A 20,470-nucleotide genomic window follows, 5' to 3' on the forward strand; every position below is an offset into this window, starting at 1 on the left:
TGAGGTGCCATATGGTCTAGGTTACATTGAGGAGTTGAAAGGTGAGCACAGAATAGTTCTTTCTCTGTGACTTTCTAAGGATACTGGAGAAATGCCGTCAATAGAACCATGAGTAGAATTATGACCTCATTAGATATCTGTCTCTTCCTTGTTAGTGAGAGAGAGAACCTGTGGGATATTCAAATGTTGGAGTGAACAGTTAGTTTTTGATGTACTGTAGACCATGGTCTCTCTTTGGGGGCTTTGCTGGTCGATGGTGGGAATGTTGATGCTTTATGCTAGAATAAGTGAGGAAGAGGGGTGGTTGATGCTGCTTGCCTCTGCTTGTGCATTGGATGGGGAGGAGGGCTTTGGGGTTCTTATGTTTTTTCTGTCATTCCTTCTTTGGGGGTTTTCTTCTGTTTTGAGAATGTCTGCGGAGAGTAAGAATTTCAGGTTATATATTGTATACATTCTCTGATATTAAACTGAACTATTGAAATGTAAGATAAGGGTTCTAACACTTGCACCTGCTGTTGTCGCCTTGTGTAACACAGACAGCTGCATTTATACAAAACTTCAAAGACAGACAAGTGAACACACAGATATCAATTAAGTTAACCATGCCATTGATGCATTTTAAAGTATCTCCTTTTTTATTCCCAGGCTAATTGCAAGAACTACATGATCAAGCAGGAAAATCCACCTATCTTTCACATGATGGGCAATGAAGTAGCCCAGCCTTTGGCACTTGTATCACAGAAGGACTGAACTTCTCTGGTGTTTTAATATTTGACTGCACACACCGTCTTCATCTCTGTAATGAATATTTCATCATATTTGCACGTATGCTACAAATAGCTCCATATGCGCACACTATAGACATTCTCTTCTATTCAGGGAGGAGATGATAAATCATTCCAAATGAGAAAGGATACACATCACTGAACCTCACACTAATAAGCACCAGCTCAGATACTGAACTGGTATGCTTTGAGATTTTGTTATGGCTAGAATTAACTCCTGCCTGAGCAAGGACCTGGACTTATGAAATTTGCCTACAGCCACAAGTCTACAGCAAATACAATCTCACTAGCTCTCTCCTCGGCTTTGGAGTACCTGGACAACAGCAACACATATGTCAGGCTGCTGTTTATCGATTATAGCTTAGCATTCAAAGTCACCATATCCTCACGAATAACCAACAAGGCCTTCGCAATTGGATCCTTAACTTACTCGTTGGGAGACTACAATCAGTACACATTGGTGATAACATACTGATTATCAACACAGAGCACTTCTAAGATGTGTGCTTTGCCCACTGCTCTAGTCTCTCTACACTCATGACTGTGGCTAGGCACAGCTCAAACATCATCTATAAATTTGCTGACGACACCACTGTTGTTGGCAGAATGTCAGGTAGTTTATGAGGTGCTGTACAGGACTGAGATGGATCACCTGGTTGTGTGATACCACAATAACAACTTCACAATTAATGTCAGCAAGTCCAAGGATTTCATTGTGGACTTCAGGAAGAGGAAGTCAGGAGAACAAACACCAGTTCTCATAAACACGAGGAAATCTACAGATGCTGGAAATTCAAGCAACACACAAAAAATGCTGGTGGAACTCAGCAGGTCAGGCAGCATCTATAGGAAGAGGTACAGTCAACGTTTCGGGCTGAGACGCTTTCTCAGGACCTGACGAAGGGTCTTGGCCCGAAACGTCGACTGTACCTCCTCCTATAGATGCTGCCTGACCTGCTGCGTTCACCAGCATTTTGTGTGCATTACCAGTTCTCACGAGGGGTCAGCGCTGGAAAGGGCGAGTAGATTCAAGTTCCTGGGTGTCAACATTTCAGAAAATCTAGCCTGGACTCAACACATTGATATATGACTTCATTTCTGATTCACCAGGAATTTGAGGATATTTGGAAGGTCACCAAAGACTCTTGCAAATTTCTACAGATGTATGGTAGAGCATTCTGACTGGCTGCATCATAGCCAGGGATGAAAGCATAATGCACAAAATTGAACAAGGCTGCAGAGGGTGATATACTCAGCCAGCTCTTTCATGGACCACAACCCTCCCCATCACCAAGGGCATCTTAAAAAACCATGCCTCAAAAAGGCAGCATTCAGTAATAAGGACCCCCATCAGCCAGGACATGCCCTCTTCTCATTACTACGATCACAGAGGTGATGCAGGAGATTACAGATGCATATTCAACATTTTATGAATAGCTTTGTTCCCTCTGCCATCAGATTTCTGAATGATCCATGAACACTACTTCAATATTCCTCTTTTTATACTATTTATGTTTGTAGCTTATCGTAATTTTCATGTATGTCACTGTAATCAGCTAAAAACCAACATACTTAATGACATATATCAATGATAATAAACCTAATTCTGATTCTGACACGAATGAAATTGAATTATATTGAATTGACTTTATTTCTTACATCCTTCACAAACATGAGTAAAAATCTTTGTTATGTCACTGTGCGAATGTGTAATGTGCAATTTATAGTAATTTGTAATAAATAGTATGTACAGTAAGATATACAATAGAACAGTCAATATAGCTTAGAAATACGAGTGTGGTTAGATCAAGGGTATTGCACATTAGAGACAATTGTACTTGGAGACTTATGCATGTCCATGGCAAAGGGAAAACCACAGATCATAAGACACTGGAGCAGAATTAGGCTATTCAACCTATTGAGTTTACCTCAGCATTCCATCATGGCTGATTCATTATTCATCTCAACCCCATTTTCCTGCCTTCTCCATACATCTTTGATGCCCTTCCTAATCAAGAACCTATGAACCTCAGCTTTCAATATACCAATGACTTGGCTTCCACAACCACCTGTGGTAATGAATTTCATAGATTGATCACTGTCTGGCTAAAGAAATTCCTCATCTCTGTTCTAAATGGACATCCATGTATTCTGAGGCTGTGTCCTCTGGTCCTACACTCTCCCAATATTGGAAACATCAACTTCACGTTCACTCTATCTAGGTCTTACAATATTTGACAGGTTTCAATGAGATTCCTCCTCCCCGACCCCTTTCATTTTTTATAAACTCCAGTGAATACAAGTCCAGAGCTATCAAGTGCTCTTCATACGTTATCCCTTTCATTCCCAGGATCATTCTCATGAACCTCCTCTGGACCCTCTTCAATGCCAGTTAAGAGGCCCAAAATTGCTCATAATATTCCCAAGTACAGTCTGATCAATGCCTTATCAATGCCAATATTCCCAAAAAGAAAGATCATATATTTGTAATTCCCTGGAGAACTCAGTACAACAACATACAAGTGCCTCCAAAATGTGTCTATGATCAGCATCATCACCTATAAAGATGTAACAGTGTATATTGGGATCTTAAAGCCCGCCTTTCCTATTTGCATTGAATTTATCCAATGCTGAGATAACTAGTTGTCCTGCCTCAAGCCATGCGTTGGAATAAAATACCAGATTGATAGCAATGCAAATGCTTCTATTGATTCTTAAAAGCTTTTGGACAGCAAAGTCCCTCTGTCTCGTATTCCTTCAGATGACAGGATCGATTGTATTTCCTCCAGATTCTTCCTGATTACAGAGCCAAGCAGCTGAACAGAGTGGTGAGAACTGGCTGTAATTCAAGCAAGCACTGAAAACAACTTTCACAAAAATCATTACGGCCAATTATACTGATGCCATGGAATTTGCAAGTGTTGACACATCAGCCACTGGAAATGCCAAAAATGATTTGTAGTGAATACATTTGAAACCTGTGAGAATCTTTAACAGAACCAAATACTTAAAAGAATAAATCCGCTGTTTGCTAAGAAGTCAATCAATTGATAATATAAAATGGGGTCATGTGCTCACTGAGTATGATGAACTATTACAAATTACCCTTAGCGAGATTTTAGAGTAAGTTAGTTCAGCATGCATCACCCCATCTCCAGCTCCCAACCACAGTAAGGGTCCAGTACTACCACAGCACACAAAAGAAACTCATGAGTCTAGCCTTCTATGACATTGCTGATCCACTTCCCTGCAAAGAAGACTGAAGTCTTTCAGTAACATCTGCTTGCAAGACCTACAAAGTCGAAGGGAACAGTTAACATAGTATCACTCAATAATGGGTACAATGATCATCTCCTCCTGCCATCTGCTTTACATCTTATTGTTCTTCCCTTCATTCTCCTGTTTAGCACCTTAGGCGAGAGTCAAACTCCTCTGTCGGCTGAATAGTGCAGGGGGCAGATAGTTTGGTGTACACAAGAGTATTACAAAATATAGAGTAATAGAGTTGAGCTGTTCTCCACTCCTACTACAGCCCTGCCAACACATAGCAGTCTGATGAACCTTTGTTGTGTTTCCTCTGCAGTGAGTACATTTGTTCCTAAAAGGAAAATTTACACATTTCTTCAGGTACAGTATCACTAAGACACAGTTTAATTGTAGAAAATGCTTCTGAACTCAAATCCTGTTGTGATAAAAGCATAACATTTGCCTTCAATTTCTTCCTGGTAATCCCATGCCTTGACTGTAGTAGCACATTTTCTGCAAGCATACACAGTACATCCAAGAAACACAACAATGAAAACTGCATACAACAGATTGGGCAAACAACCAATGTGTAAAAGACAAACTATGCAAATACAAAATAAAAATATAATAATAATAAATAAACGAACAATAAATATCAAGAACATGAGATGAAGATTCCTTGAAAGTGAGTCCATAGGTTATGGGAACAGTTCAGTGATGGGGTGAGTGAAGTTGAGTGAAATTATCCCCTCAGGTTCAAGAGCCTAATGGTTGACTTGTAATACCTACTGCTGAACCTGGTGGTGTGGGTCTTGATGCTACACGCAGCTGATTAATCCAAAGGAACAGCAGAGACCAATACAGTTCAGCACCAGAGGTATCATGGGAGTTGCCAGTCAGCGTTAAACTCAACTTAGAACTGACTTAGGGGCTCCAGATCTTTCCTTCGGGGTTTATTCCCGAAGGCTTCCTCATGAATGGGTATAGCCGCATGGCAGTGGAGGTTAGAGATCAGAGTTTTCCTTCTAGATGTGCTGCCAACTACAGCTGACGAGCCCCATCTGCCCAAAGTGGCTGGTTTTAAGGCACCAGGAACCCATCTTTGCCCCCTCTCCCATCAGCAGAAATGGTTCTACTTGGCTCAGTAGCTAAGCCACATGTGAAGGCCTGGAGCTGCACTTGGTTGTCAGAGGTTATTTGAGATGCATGCCACTGGGAACATTTAGTAGGTAGTGGGAGCTTATCCCCACTACCATCCCAGCTATGACAACCTTAAGGAATCATATTACTTTTTAAAAAGTTAGAGCAAGGTTACACTTTCTAGTACAGGATTGACACTATTCACAAGGTAGGAATTTTTGGCACCACAGGGAAAGTACTGGGAAAATTGTTGCTGATATCATGAACAACATACAGTAAGGAACAAGCTCTTCAATTAGGTGTACATGATGCTAATCCAAACTAATCCCATGTACTTGAACATGGTCTACATCCCTCTGTTCCCTTCATGTTCATATGCCCATTGAAATGCCACTTAAATGTTGTTCTCATATCTGTTTCCATCACTTCCCCTGGTTCTAGTCACTTTAAAAAAAACTAAATCTTCTTTAAACTTTCCCCTTCTTGCTTTAAAGATGCAGCCTCTAGAATTTGAAATTTCTACCCTGGGAAAAAAACTTTGACCATCTGTGCCTATCATAATCTGTGACGAAAAACCAAGTTATCAGAAGATTGATGCTGATGAGAGAGATAAGGGAGACAATGGAGAAACATTCAAAATGCTAATAAGAGAGAAGACAGAGATTAATGAGAAAGAAACACATTTCAGATATTGACAGACCGAATGCTTTGAACCTGAACTGTTTGAAGTTTGATGGACAGGTGATACCCCAGCAGGGGGATAAAAAGAACAGGTTCGCTAAGGCACAACACACACCACGAGATCACGAGACCCTGGAAGAGCGGTGTGCCCCCACAAGTGGGAGTTCGGAGGTCTGGTCGCGGGAACCGACCACAGACGCACAGGGTGAAAAGGTACGATTGTCGGGAACCTGGTGTGTGTGTCCGCCCTTGCCTGGGTGCCGGGTTCACCACGGAAGAACGGTCGTATCCGGAACGGAGGGGTCACAGTCAGTGACCACAGAAGACATAAAAGGGTTCGCCCGAAAGCTAACTGCGAAGAACATCAAAGGTCTGTTTGAATCAAAATTTGCATTCTCTCTCTCTCCCCAACGGCACAACAGCGATTACTGCAAACTGTACTAAACTGAACTGAACTCTGCGTCACTTGAGACTGATCATTTTACCCCTAGACTGCGATAGAGCTTGGTTGATTCCTATTACCCTAGTCTGTGTACATGTGTGTTTTATCATTGCTAATCTGTTGCATTTATATCCTTACGATTAGAGTACTGTGTTACTTATTTCTTTAATAAAACTTGATTAGCTTCTGTTAAACCAGACTCCAACTAAGTGGTCCATTTCTGCTGGTTTGGCAACCCAGTTACGGGGGACGTAACAAATCTTAACAACTTGGATTGTTTTTTTTGCTGGAACATCAGAAGATAGGACAATATCATAGAAGTACATACAACAATATAAGGCGTAGTTGGGACAGATATCCACACCTGGTTATTTCTGTTGCTGCTTCACTGCCGGTCATACATTGCCAGAGGTTTAAATCTTTTCCCTCTTTGGTGAATATATTGTCCAGAAGGGTCAGTTTGCCTTCCTCTGGGATGTGGACCAGTATATTTGCAAGGTAGAATAGAAGCCCCTCTTGACATCATCCAAAGATTCAACACTGGGGACATGCACTACTGACTGTATTATACTGGTTTAACTTTAGAGTGAGCCTAAGGGTAATACTGTGTACATTAATTCTGAACTGAAACACTGGACTGGCTTGGTAGTTAAATAAACTCCATGAAAGCGATTTTAGATTAGATTAGATTAGATTCAACTTTATTGTCATTGTGCCGAGTACAGATACAAAGCCAATGAAATGCATTTAGCATCTGACCAGAAATGCAAAGAATAGTGTTATTTACAAAATAACTGCGAATAAAAAAGTGCTACAGCACACAAGTATAAAAGTACTGAGACAGTACAATACGGATGCAATACTGCTTAGCGCTGTGATGTGAGGTTCAGCAGTGTCACAGCCTCAGGGAAGAAGCCCTTCCTGTGCCTGCTGGTGCGGGAGCGGAGGCTCCTGTAGCGCCTACCAGATGGGACGGGAGTAAAAAATCCATGGTTAGGGTGAGGTGCATCCCTGATAATGCTTTTCACCCTGCCCAGGCAGCGGTTATGGTAAATGTTCTCAATGGTGGGCAATTGGGTGCCGATAATCTGCTGGGCAGCTTTTTTTTCTACTTCCAGCTCACCCTTACAGAAGATGTTCCCACTGCCTTGCCATTTGAACTGTTTGCCTCCAGCCTACTGGATCTCCCTAAGGGCAGCAATATTGGTGATGAAGCCCAAACTATTACAGCAGAGTGGTGTACTGTTATATTGCTGTTGGGACAGTCCATGAACTTCCAGACATTTTTTAAATGTGGTATAGCTGTTCATCAACAACAAAAGGGATTTAATTCCACAGGAATCACTCCCTACGTGACTCCGTTGTCCACTTGCCCCTCCCCACGGATCTCTCAGCTGGTACTTACCATTGCAAGGGGAACAAGTGCCACACCTGCCCCTACACATCTTTCCTCACGAACAGTCCTTCCAGGTGAGGTGGCTCTTCAGCTGCGAGTCTATTGGGGTCTACCGTATCTGGTGCTCCCACTGTGACCTCCTGTATACTGGTGAGACCCAACGTAGCTTTGGAGACTGCTTTGCCAAGCGCCTTCATTCCACCTGCCACAAAAAGCTAGATCTCCAGTGGCCACTCATTTCAATTCCACTTCCCATTCTGTTATGTCAATCCATGGCCTCTTCTACTGCCATGATGAGGCATACTCAGGTTGGAGGAGCAAAACCTTATATTCCTTACTCGCTCATCACCTCCCTCTGGTACTCCTCCCACTTCCTTTTCTTCCTCTCCTATCGGATTCCCCCTTCTTCAGCCCTTTATCTCTTTCACCGATCAACTTCCCAGCTCTTTATTTCACCTCCCCTTTCCTGGTTTGACCTATCACCTACTGCCTTGTACTTCTTCCTCCCCTCCCCAGCCTTCTTCTCCTCTTCCTTTCCAGCCCTGATAAGACCACAAGACCATAAGACATAGGAGTTGAATTCAGCCATTCAACCCATCAAGTCTGTTCCACCATTCCATCTTGGCTGATCCCGGATCTCACTCAACCTCATACATCTGTCTTCTTACCCTATCCTTTGATGCCCTGACCAATGAGGAAACGATCAACTTCCGCCTTAAATATACGCACGGATTTGGCCTCCACTGCAGTCTGTGGCAGAGCATTCCACTGATTTACTACTCGCTCGCTAAAAATAAAAATTTCTTCTTATCTCTGTTCTAAAGGGTCACCCCTCAATTTTGATGCTGTGCTCTCCAGTTTTGGATTCTCTCACCATAGGAAACATCCCCTCCACATCCACCCTATCTAGCCTTTCAACATTCAGTAGGTTTCAATGAGAACCCCTTCTAAATTCCAGTGAGTACAGGCCCAAAGCTGCCAAACGCTCCTATATTAACCCCCTCACTCCCAGAATCATTCTCGTGAATCTTCTCCAGGCTCTCTCCAATGACAACACATCCTTTCTGAGATATGGGGCCCAAAACTGTGGACAATACTCCAAGTGTGGCCTGACTAGTGTCTTATAAAGGCTCAGCATTATCTCCTTGCTTTTATATTCTATTCCCCTCAAAATAAATGTCAACATTACATTTTCATCCTTTACCACAGATTCAACCTGAAAATGAACCTTCTGGGAGTCTTGCACGAGGACTCCCAAGTCCCACTGCACCTCTGACATTTGAACTTTCTCCCCACTTAGATAATAGTCCGCACTACTGTTCCTTTTACCAAACTGCATTATCATTCATGCCCCAACACTGTATTCCATCTGCCACTTTTTTGCCCATTCTTCCAATTTGTCCAAGTCCTGCTGCAATCGCATTGCTTCCTCAGCACTACCTACCCCTCCACCTATCTTTGTATCATCCACAAACTTTGTCATAAAGACATCAATTCCATGACTTAAACCCTGACAGACAATGTGAAAAGTAGCAGTCCCGATACTGACCCCTGAGAAACACCAATAGTCACCAGGAGCCAACAAGAAAAGGTCCCTTTTATTCCCACTTGCTGCCTCTGCATGTCAGCCATTTCGCTATCCATGCCTGTATGTTTCCTGTAACGCCATAGGATTTTATCTTGTTCAGCAGCCTTATGTGGGGCACCTTATCAAATGCCTTCTGAAAATCCAAATAAATGACACCCACTGTGTCTGTGTCCACCCTGCGTGTTACTTCCTTGAAGAACTCTTTGTCAGGCAAGATTTCCCTTTGTCATGCTAACTTTGGCTTATTTTATCACTAGTAACCAAGTACCTCGAAACCTCATCCTTAATAATAGACTCCAACACTTCCCCAATCACTGGCCTATAGTTTCCTTCCTTTTACTTTACTCCCTTTCAGAGAAAGGAGTAACATTTGCAATCTTCCAGACCTCTTGAAAAATCATAACCAATGTATCCATTATCTCTTCAGTAACCTCTCTCAGGACTCTGGGATGTAGTCCATCCGGTCCAGGTGACTTGTCCACCTTTAACACCTTTGAGTTTGCCTGGCACATTCATGGACCTCTGGCACACTGCTAGTGTCTTTCACAGTGAAGACAAATGCAAAGCACCCATTAAGTTCATCTGCCATTTATTTGCCCCCCATTACTACCTCACCCACCAGCATCATTTTCCAGTGGTTCAACATCAACTCTCACCTCCCTTTTACTCTTTTATATAACTGAAAAAACTTCTGGTATCCTACTTTATATTATTGGCTAGTCTGTGCCCTCATATTTCATCTTTTCCTTTCTCATAGATTTTTTTAGTTGCCTTTTGTTGGATTTTAAAAACTTCCCAATCATCCAATTTCCCACTCACTTTTGCTACGTTATATGCGTAAAGGGTTTCTTCTTTTATGTTACTGCCAAGGCTAATAAAAATAGCTTCTTTGTTATGTTAGAATAAAATGGCTTCTTTGTTATGTTAACCACTGAGAAAGTGCTTCTCTCTCTCGCAGCTTGTTTGGGTTATAGTACTGATAAGAGAATTGTATTCATTTGCTAACCAATTGGGATAGATGTTATTCTTTCCTGTGTGTCTGTAAGCTATTGTTTGCACGGGCTTTGAGGCAGAAGGCGCGATGGGGACAGAGAGAGGAGACGCAATGCTGTAAGCTGGGTGGTGGGACGGACTCCGAGCAGGAGTCTGAGGCCCAGGGTTTTTGGTGAGGAGAGGAGACGAAGACAGACTCGTGTGGAGCATCTAGTCAACCACCATGGTTGGTCCCAGGCGGCGAGTTGAGGAGTTCGGAGGGGATCGAATGGTGGAAAGTGGACTCCGTTAATTGAGCTCCAACTGTCATGCACAAAGTGGTTGAACTTTGATAAGATTGGCGCCCTTTACTTTCCTTTTATATTTTATCTCTATTAATTATGTAGTTACAGTAAGATCTATGAAGTGTAATCATTTAATCGCATATGGTGTATTGTCTGTAATTTGGCGGGGTGGGGTACATCACACAGTATCCACACAAATTTGATTACCCAGTTTGGCAGGACCGAAGGCTGCTCCCCCCAGACGAAAGTGAGCTGAGCGAGCCTGAGGCTTACCAGGGGGCTACATATGCACTTTCCTTTCTTTTTATGCAATTATAAACTTCCCTTGTCAGCCACAGTTGCCTAGCCCTGCCAGTTGAGAACAACTTTTTCTATGGGACCTATTTATCCTGCGCCTTGTGAACCATTCTCAGAAACTTCAGTCACCTCTGCTCTGCCGTCATCCCAACCAATATCTCTCTTCAATCCACCTGGGCAAGCTCCTCTCTCATGCCTCTGTAATTCCCTTTATTCCATTGTGACACTGATACACACAAAGTTGCTGGTGAACGCAGCAGGCCAGGCAGCATCTCTAGGAAAAGGTACAGTCGACGTTTCAGGCCAAGACCCTTCGTCAGGGTTTCAGCCCGAAACGTCGACTGTATCTCTTCCTAGAGATGTTGCCTGGCCTGCTGCGTTCATAGAAACATACAAAAAAAAAGAAAATCTACAGCACAATACAGGCCCTTCGGCCCACAAAGTTGTGCCAAACATGTGCCTACCTTAGAAATTACTAGGCTTACCTATAGCCCTCTATTTTTCTAAGTTCCATGTACCAATCTAAAAGTCTCTAAAAAGACCCTATCGTATCTGCCTCCACCACCGTTGCCGGCAGCCCATTCCACGCACTCACCACTCTCTGAATAAAAACTTACCCCTGGCATCTCCTCTGTACCTACTCCCCAGCACCTTAAACCTGTGTCCTCTTGTGGCAACCATTTCAGCCCTGGGAAAGTTCACCAGCAACTTTGATGTGTGTTGCTTGAATTTCCAGCATCTGCAGAATTCCTCGTGTTTGCGTGATACTGAAATACTTGATTTGTGTTTCTCCTTCTCAAATTGCAGTGTGAATTCAAACATATTATGATCACTACCTCCTAAGGGTTCCTTTACATTAAGCTCTTTCATAAGATCTGGGTTATTACTGAACACCCAATCTAAGATAGCCTTTCCCTGAGTAGGCTCAAGCACAAGCTGCTCTAAAAAGCCATCTCATAGGTATTCAACAAATTCCCTCTCTTGTGATCCAACACCAACCTGATTTTCCCAACCCCTTTGCATATTGAAGTCCCCCATTACAACTGTGTCATTATCCTTATTATGTGACTTTTCCAGCTCCCTTTGCAATCCCAGCCCCACATCTTGGCTACTATTTGGAGGCCCATATGATTCCCATAATGATTTTTTTTACGCTTGCAATTTCTTAACTCCACCACAAAGATTCAGCATTCTCTGACCCTATGTCACCTCTTTCTAAAGATGCAATTCCATCTCTTACCAACAGAGACACACCACCGCCTATGCCTTCCTGCCTGTCCTTTCAATACAAAGTATATCCTTTGATGTTAAGCTCCCAACCGTGGCCTTCTTTCAGTCACGATTCAGTGATGTCCACAACGTCATACTGACCAATCTCCAACTGAACCATGAGTTCATCCACCTTATTCCGAACGTTCTGCACATTTAAATATAGCACCTCCAGTCCTGCATTCGTTGCCTTTTTGAAATTTGCCTCTGAGGTACCATTTAACTCTTTGCTCTGACTGCAATTGTACTCAATTATTGACTTGTCCTTCCTTACATTATTGTTACACCCATCATCTACTTGTAAACCTGCTGGTTCATCCTCAACTTCATCATACTGGCTCCCATACCCCTGCCATATTAGTTTAAACTACTCCAACAGCTCTAGTAAATCTGCCCCAAAGAATATTGGTCCCCATCTGATGAAGGGTCTGGGCCTGAAATGTTGACTGTTTACTCTTTTCTATAGATGCTGCCTGGCCTGCTGAGCTCCTCCCGCATTTTATGTGCGTTGCTAGGGATTTAATAGAGTGAGATCTTGATCCAGTGGCATGGGGAATCAAAAGCATGCTCCATTCTCTCACATATGGATGTACAGACTTGGATATTGTGCAAAATTCATAGTCAGGTCAAGGAGAAAACAAAAGCCTTTATGAACATGAGGATATATACAAATGTTTCAGTGTTATGCTCCTTTTTTAGGAATGATACAGTATTATGCAAAGCTTCAGCTGATCTGGCTCTGGCACTGCACGCCTTAAAGTTGATGTTGAACAAAGACACAAAAGTCGTCCTTTCAAGATATGCAAGAAATGTTTTGGGCTTGCCTTGTAGCTTGTCCACTGCTTGATTTTGTATCAAGATCAAACTTGGGAATTGGCAGAGTGATTGAATTAGATAGTAAACAAAAAAGCAAGATGACCTTAGCCTCATCTTGTGCATCTTTCCAGAAGAGCCAAAGATGATTCTTTCGGCTGTCAGAAAAACACACAAATACATGTCCTGTTTTGCATTGACACAAAAGGATTCAATCGGAAATATGCTTTCACAAACCCTGTGCATCCCAGCTTCTAACCAGTACCAACATAAATTTTACAACTTGTATCAACATTACAGTCCAGTTTGCACACTTGCTTCCCAATAATGATCACTTGACACATGTATCTGTAGCTACATTATGATCTCACACCTAAAAATATTTTTGGTTTTAATAAAAGCAAGAGTTTTCTGCAAGTGCTAAGATATTTCTTTCTTTCCCTATAAATGAAAGGTATTCCCACCTGGCCATCCTAGATGCACTTCTTATTTATTAAAAAGCTCAAAGAAGTGATGCACAAAACAAATGAAGACACTAATCTATGAATACATAATCACTGGGATCAATTCGAATCACAAAGACCAAATAAAGCACAGCCCAGTTATGTGGAAACAATTAAACTGCATGCATTATAGTTCTCAATCAGTTGAAACAACCGTTGACAGTATAACATAACCATGAGAAATTCAACAGATGCTGGAAATCCAAAATAACACACACAAAATGCTGGGGCAGCTTAGCAAGTGAAGTTGCATCCATGGAAATGAATAAATAGTCAACATTTTGAACCGAGACTATTCTTCAGGGAGGGGGAAGATACCAGGAAGAAAAGATAGAGAGGGGATGGAGGATAGCTAGGTGATAGGTGAAGTTAGGTAGATAGGAAAGGTAAAGGGCTGGAGAGAAAGGAATCTGATAGGAGAGGAGGTGAACCACAGGAGAAAGGTAAGGAGAAGGAAGCATGGGGTGGGGGGGCAGAGGAGGGTGGAGGTAATAGGCAGGTGAGAAGAGGTCAGGGTGGGGAATAGAAGAACAGGGGAAGGGGAGGGAATTTTTTTTAAACTGGAAGGAGAAATTGATATTTATGCCATTAGGCTGGAGGCTATCCAGACAGAATATAAGGTGTTGCTCCTTTACCCTGAGGATGGCCTCATCGTAGTATAAGAGGAGGCCATGGATTGACATGTCAGAATGGGAATGGGAAGTGTTCCGCCACCAGGAAGTTCTGCTTTTGGTTGATGAAGCAGAGGTGTTCAATGAAGTGGTCCTCCAGTTTACAACAGGTCTCATCAATGTAGAGGAGACTGCATCAGAAGCAACAGACATAACAAACAATCCAGAAGATTCACAGGTGAAGCGTTGCCTCACCTGGAAGGACCTTTTTGGGGCCCTAAATGGAAGACATTAGCCGCTTGCAGGGACAGGTTCTGGGAGGGAGACCAGTGGGGAAGGCCAAATGGACAGACAAATGAATCACAGAGGGAACATTCCCTGCAGAAAGTGGAGCTTTGGGGGGGGGGGGCGGGGGGAGAGGGTAAAGATATTTTAGTGGTAGGATTGCTTAGGAGATGGCAGAAGATTTGGAGATTGATGTATTAGATGCGGAGGCTCATGAGATGGTAGGTAAGTACATGAGGTGCTCTAACACTGTTGAGGCAGCAGGAAGATGGGGTGACTACAGATATTCAGGAAATGGAAGAGATGTGGGTGAGGGCAGTATTAATGGTAGAGGAAGGGAAATCCCTTTCTTTGAAGGAGGAGGACTCCTCTCACGTCCTGGAAAGGAAAGCCACATTCTCGGAACAGATGCAGTGGAGGCAAAGAAACTGAGACAAGAGAATAGCATTTTTAAAAGAGACGAGACGGAAAGAGGTATTGTCAGGATAACCATGGGAATAATAGGTTTATAAAAGATGTTGGTTGATAGTTTGTCTTCAGAGATGGAGACAGAGAGATCGAGTAAGGGGAGAGAGGGGTCAGAAATGGACTGAGTGAATTTAAGGGCAGCGTGGAAGTTAGAGGCAAAGTTGATGAAACTGATGAGCTCAGCATGGGTGCCTGAAGCAGTACCAATGCAGTCGTCAATGTAGCAGAGGAACAGTTGGGAGCAAATAAAATCCAATTCACAAATAAAATTTCTCAGTTAAATTGATCATAATCCCTGGTTATAATACTCATTTATGTGAGTAAAGGGTTGGGGCTGAATAATCTTACAAGGCACTGTATGCAGATGACACCACTGTTATTGGTAGAATCTCAGATGTTGGTACAGGAGTGAGATAGTTGAACTAGTTGAGTGATGTTGTAACAACAACTTTATACTTAACATCAGCAAGAGCAAGGAACTTTTTGCAGACTTTGTGAAAGGGAAACTAAGATAACACAGACAGGTCCTCAGTGGAAAGGGTGAGTAGCTTCACATTTCTGGGTGGCAATATCTCAAAAGATTAATCCTGGGCCCAATATATTGATGCAATCATAAAGAACACATACCACTGGTTCTACTGTGTTAGGAATTTGAGGAGATTTGGTATGTTACCAAGGAATCTCACAAATTTCTATAGATGTATACTGGAGAGTATTCTGATTGGTTACATGACAGTCTGGTATGAAGCCACCAGTGCACAGGATCAGGAGGGGTTGCAGAGGGTAAAAGACTCAGCCAACTCCATCATGGCACAACCCTCTCTTCCATCAAGGATATGCTCTTTTCTAATTACTACCATCAAGGAGAAGGTAAAGGAGCCTGAAGACCCACACTCAATAGAAGCAGCTTCTTTCCCTCCACCATCATATTTCTGAATGGTTCATGAGCCCATGAACATAATGTCATTATTCCTTTTTTTGACACTATTTATTTATTTTGTAATGCATTGTAGTTCTTATGTCTGTGCATTATAAGGGTGCCACAAAACAACAAATTTGTCAGTGATGATGAATCTGATTTTGATTCTGAAGTTGAAGTTAAGTTATCCAAGAACAAGGAAATATGCAGTGATAAATATTCTTCAGAAGAGGTCATAAATAATAAATGTTAGACCATTATTGATGAAAACTATTTCTAAATGGGATACCTGTAGCACTGCAGAACTATGGGTATTGCTTGTGAAGAAGCGAGTATTGCCCGTCTTTGAAGACTGCAAATGGGTTGTCACACCCATGTCTCCACTTGCCAAAGACACTTTTAGATGAGGATCCTCCTCTTCGACTAGAGATCTGCAAAGAGAGTAACGGAGAAATTAATACAATGAAATTAAATGAAAGTTGCCTTGTATACCACAGAAGGCAGTATAGCGATCCAACTAATTAGTCTTTCAGCGGCTCAGCATTTTTACATTATTCCATGATGCAGCTTTAAAAATGTGTAAATCATATCATAGATTATGTACATTAAGCAAGTTTTTTCAATTACCATTTTGAAAAAGTGCACATCAGCAGGAACAGTGTGTTGTGAGAATAGAAGCAAATTGGTACCAAACAATTTTGTGCAAGAAGCAACAAAGGAACTTGCTGAATAGAAATTTTCCAACACCAAAAGGGCAGTGAAAAGGAAAAGAAACTTGAAACTCAATTCAGGCACATCTAATTTACCGCCTGCTATTTATGAGTCCTTGCAGTCTAACCAACAAGATAAGTAAGTTCAAAGTACAAAGTAAATTTATTATCATAGTACATGCATATATGTCACCATACACAACCCTGAGATTCATTTTCTTGCAGGCAACCAAAGTAAATATAAGAAACACAATAAAATCAATGAAAGACCAGCCCCAACAGGATGGACAACAAGCAATGTGCAAAACAAACCTAACTTTGCAAATACAAAAAAAAAGAAATGCTAATAAATAAACAAGCAATAAATATCAAGAACATGTGATAAAGAATCCTTGAAAATAAGCCCTGTTCAGTGGAAACAGTTCAGTGATGGGTTGAGTGAAGTTATTCCTTCTAGTTCAAGAGCCTGATGATTGAGAGCTGATAACTATTCCTGAACCTGGTGGTGTGGGACCTGAGGCTCCTGTACCTTCTTTCTGATAGTAGCAGTGAGAAGAGAGCATGACCTGGATGGTGGGGGGGTGGTCTTTGATGATGGATGCTGCGTATCTGGGACAGCGCCCTGTGTAATTGTGCTCAGTAGTGGGGAGAGCATGTTTCAAACCTACACTAGAACGCTCCCCAATTCCTTTCATTGATGACTACATTGGTACATTGATGACTTATTGCTTCGTTGGTGCTGCGCTCATCCAATTTCATCAATTTTGCCTCCAACTTCCACCTGCCCTCAGATTTACTTGGTCCATCTCTGCTATCTCTCCCCCTTACTCAATTTCTCTTGTCTCCATCTCTGAATGTCACAGCTACCTTGTCCATACCTCTTCCCAGTCTGTCACTTGTGAAAATGCTATTCCATTTTCTCAGTTCCTCCATCATTACCGCACCTGTTCTCAGTATGAAGCATTCCATTCCAGAACATCTAGGATGTTCTCTTTTTTTCAAAGAATGGGGTTTCTCTTCCTCTACCATCTATGCTTCCCTCACCCGCATCTTCTCCATTTCCCGGATATTCGCTCTCACTTCATACTTCTGTCACCATAACAGGGATTGAGCTCCCCTTGTCCTTAACTATCAGCTCAGGAGCTTCCACATCCAGCACATCATTCTCTATAATTTCCACTGTCTTCAAAGTGATCCTACAACTAAACACATCTTTCTCTTCCACCCTCCAATTTTCTGCTTTCTGTGGGGTTTGTTCTCTACGTTACTACTTTGTCCACTCCTCCCTCATGGCACTTAACTCTGCAAGTGGGGAGGTGCATCACCTGCCCCTACAATTCCTTTCTCACCACTATTTCTCCCCCATCATCCTTCTCTTTATCCATTCCACAACCTGGCTCCCATTTTACCCCTTGTCCTCATCAGCCAATCACCTCCCTCTCATGCATCTCCTCTTTCCCCTCCTCCCACAAAGTTCTATTGTTCTCTGTTATCAGATTCCTTCTTCTGCAGCCCCTCACCTCTTTCTCCATCACCTCCCAGCTTCTCATTTCATTGTACCCTCTTCATCCACCCACCTTCCCCCTCACCCGGGTTCAGCTATCAGCTGCTATCTTATGTTCCTTCCCCTCTCCCCATCACCTTATTCTGGCTTCTTCTCTTTTCCTTTCCAATCCAATCCTGATGAAGGTTCTTGGCCCGAAATGTTGACGGTTTATTCCTTTCCATGGATACAACACACCCAAAATACAGGAGGAATTCAGCAGAACAGGCAGGATCAGTGGAAAAGAATACAGAGTTGATGTTTCGGGCTAAGACCCTTCTTCAGGACTGGAAAGGAAGGGGGAAAATCGCTAGAATAAAACGGTGTGGGGAGGAGGAGGAGGACGACTAGCTGGAAGGTGATAGATGACACCAAGTGGGTAGGAAAAGGTAAAGGGCTGCAGAAGAAGGAATCAGATAGGAGAGGGGAGTGGACCATGGGAGAAAGAAAGAGGAAGGGGCACCAGGGTAACATGATAGGCAGGTGAAGAGAAGAGGTAAGAGGCCAGAGTGGGGAATAGAAGAGGAGGGAAGGGGGAGGGAAAAAATTATAGGAAGAAGAAATCAATGTTCATACCATCAGGTTGGAGGCTACCTAGACCGAATATGTGGTGTTGCTTCTCCACCCTGAGAGTGGACACATCACGGAATGGGAATGGAATAGGAATTAAAATGGTTGACCACTGGGAAATTCCGCTTTTGGCAGTGATCGACAAAGTAGTCCACCAATTTACATCAGGTCTCAGCAATGTAGAGGAGGCTGTATTTGAAGCACTGGATACAATAGATTACCCCAACAGATTCACAGGTGAAATATTGCCTCACCTGGAAGGACTATCTGGGATCCTGAATGGAGGTAAGGGAGGAGGTGAATGGGCAGATGTAGCACTTTGGTCACTCGCAGACATAAGTGTTGGTAAGAAGATTAGTGGGGAAAGACAATTGAACAAGGTGATCCCTGCAGAAAGCAGAGATCAGGAGGGACATAAAGATGTGTTTGGTGTAAGATCCCATTGGAGATGGTGGAAGTAGGGGAGAATGATGTTTTAGATGCAAAGATCACGGGATGGTAGTGTGGACAAAAGGAACACTGTTAAGATTTGCTGTTAAGGTGGTAGGAAGACGGGGTAAGCACAGGTGTCTGGGAAACAGAGGAGATATAGATAAGTGCATCATTAATGATGGAAGAAGGAAAACCCCACTATTTGAAGAAGGAATACATCTCTGTTGTCCTGGAAAGGAAAAGTCTCATCCTGGGAACAGATGCAGTAGAGACAAAAGAACTGAGAAAGGGGAATAGCATTTTTACAGGAGACAGGTTAGGAAGAGGTATAGTCAAGTTAGACGTGGGAATCAGTAGGTTTATAAGGACATCAGTGGACAGTTTGTCTCCAGAGATGTTGGCAGAGAGATTGGGAAAGGGGAGGGAGGTGTCAAGATGGACCAAGTGAATTAAGGACAGCGTGGAAATTGGAGGCAAAGTTGATGAAATTGACGAAATCAGCAATGCAGTCTTCGATGTAGCGCAATAGAGTTGAGGAGCATTACAAGGGAAGGCTTGGAACATGGACTGTTCTATGTAGCAAACGAAAATGCGGGTATAGCCAGAGCCCATGTGGGTGTCCATTGCTACCCCATGACTTCGGGGAGACAAGCATTGTAGGGTAAGGGAAATATGAAATTGGTGGCGTGGATGGGAAATCTCCAGAATCGATGAAATTGGTGATGATGCAGGAGACAATTTACTCAATGCTGCTTTGTTTTCTAACCTTTTTGGTTTTGTAGTCACACTACAGTACATTGCTACTTTACCTTCAAACTCTTAGAAGTATATGACGTGGTACTTTTGACTAAGGTATTTTTAAAGTTCATATAAGTAGGTCAACCAGGCTACCCTTTCATCAAAGGACTTCACATTGGTAAAATGTAATTTGTCTTTCCATGCACACCAACTTCTATCAAATAGCTCGTTTTTTAAGATGTCAATAGAAGTCTGCAGGAAATTATTGTTAAGTTTTCCTATCACTGTTATTGGATTGGCTGACCATCGTCGCTTCATTTTTAAATTAGTATGTTACTTTTTCCATCTTCTTATCCTCTGATACCATCCCTTTGTCTAAGGACTCAAATATCGTGGCCTTAAAAACAAAATCATAGGCATATTTACCTGATTTACATTCCTCCTTCAATCAGAACCAATGCTGTAGAACTGAAACTCATTTCTCCATAAAATTCTGATTCACCAAGGAACAGGTGATCTTGTTACTCACCTCAATATCATTGGTGTAATCTAGTAAGAAAACTCATTTTTACATTTGCTTACTGCGCGTCATTAATGATAGAAGTATGTGATATTCTTTGTTCAGTACTAGTGTGACTTTTTTTGACCTTGCAAGGATTTAGAAAAAGTGCTGATGAGGTTCAACAATGTGATTACATTGCAGTTTATTTGAGACTTTCCCCATGTCTTTCACAAAACCCTATAAACTTTACTGGAC

General features: G+C 42.3%; 1 protein-coding gene across 3 annotated transcripts in view; it reads right to left on the bottom strand.

Moving 5' to 3' along the window:
* Positions 1–20,470, bottom strand: part of klhl13 (kelch-like family member 13) — a 220,768-nt gene that overhangs the window by 39,198 nt on the left and 161,100 nt on the right. For all 3 annotated transcript variants that reach the window (XM_072270383.1, XM_072270381.1, XM_072270384.1), the window contains one exon: positions 16,010–16,151. In XM_072270383.1, the coding sequence (XP_072126484.1) occupies positions 16,010–16,151 (142 nt within the window). The remainder of the gene's footprint in view (positions 1–16,009; positions 16,152–20,470) is intronic.

The sequence above is a fragment of the Mobula birostris genome, chromosome 10 (genome assembly GCF_030028105.1).
Source record: "Mobula birostris isolate sMobBir1 chromosome 10, sMobBir1.hap1, whole genome shotgun sequence".
In the NCBI taxonomy this organism is placed as follows: domain Eukaryota; kingdom Metazoa; phylum Chordata; class Chondrichthyes; order Myliobatiformes; family Myliobatidae; genus Mobula; species Mobula birostris.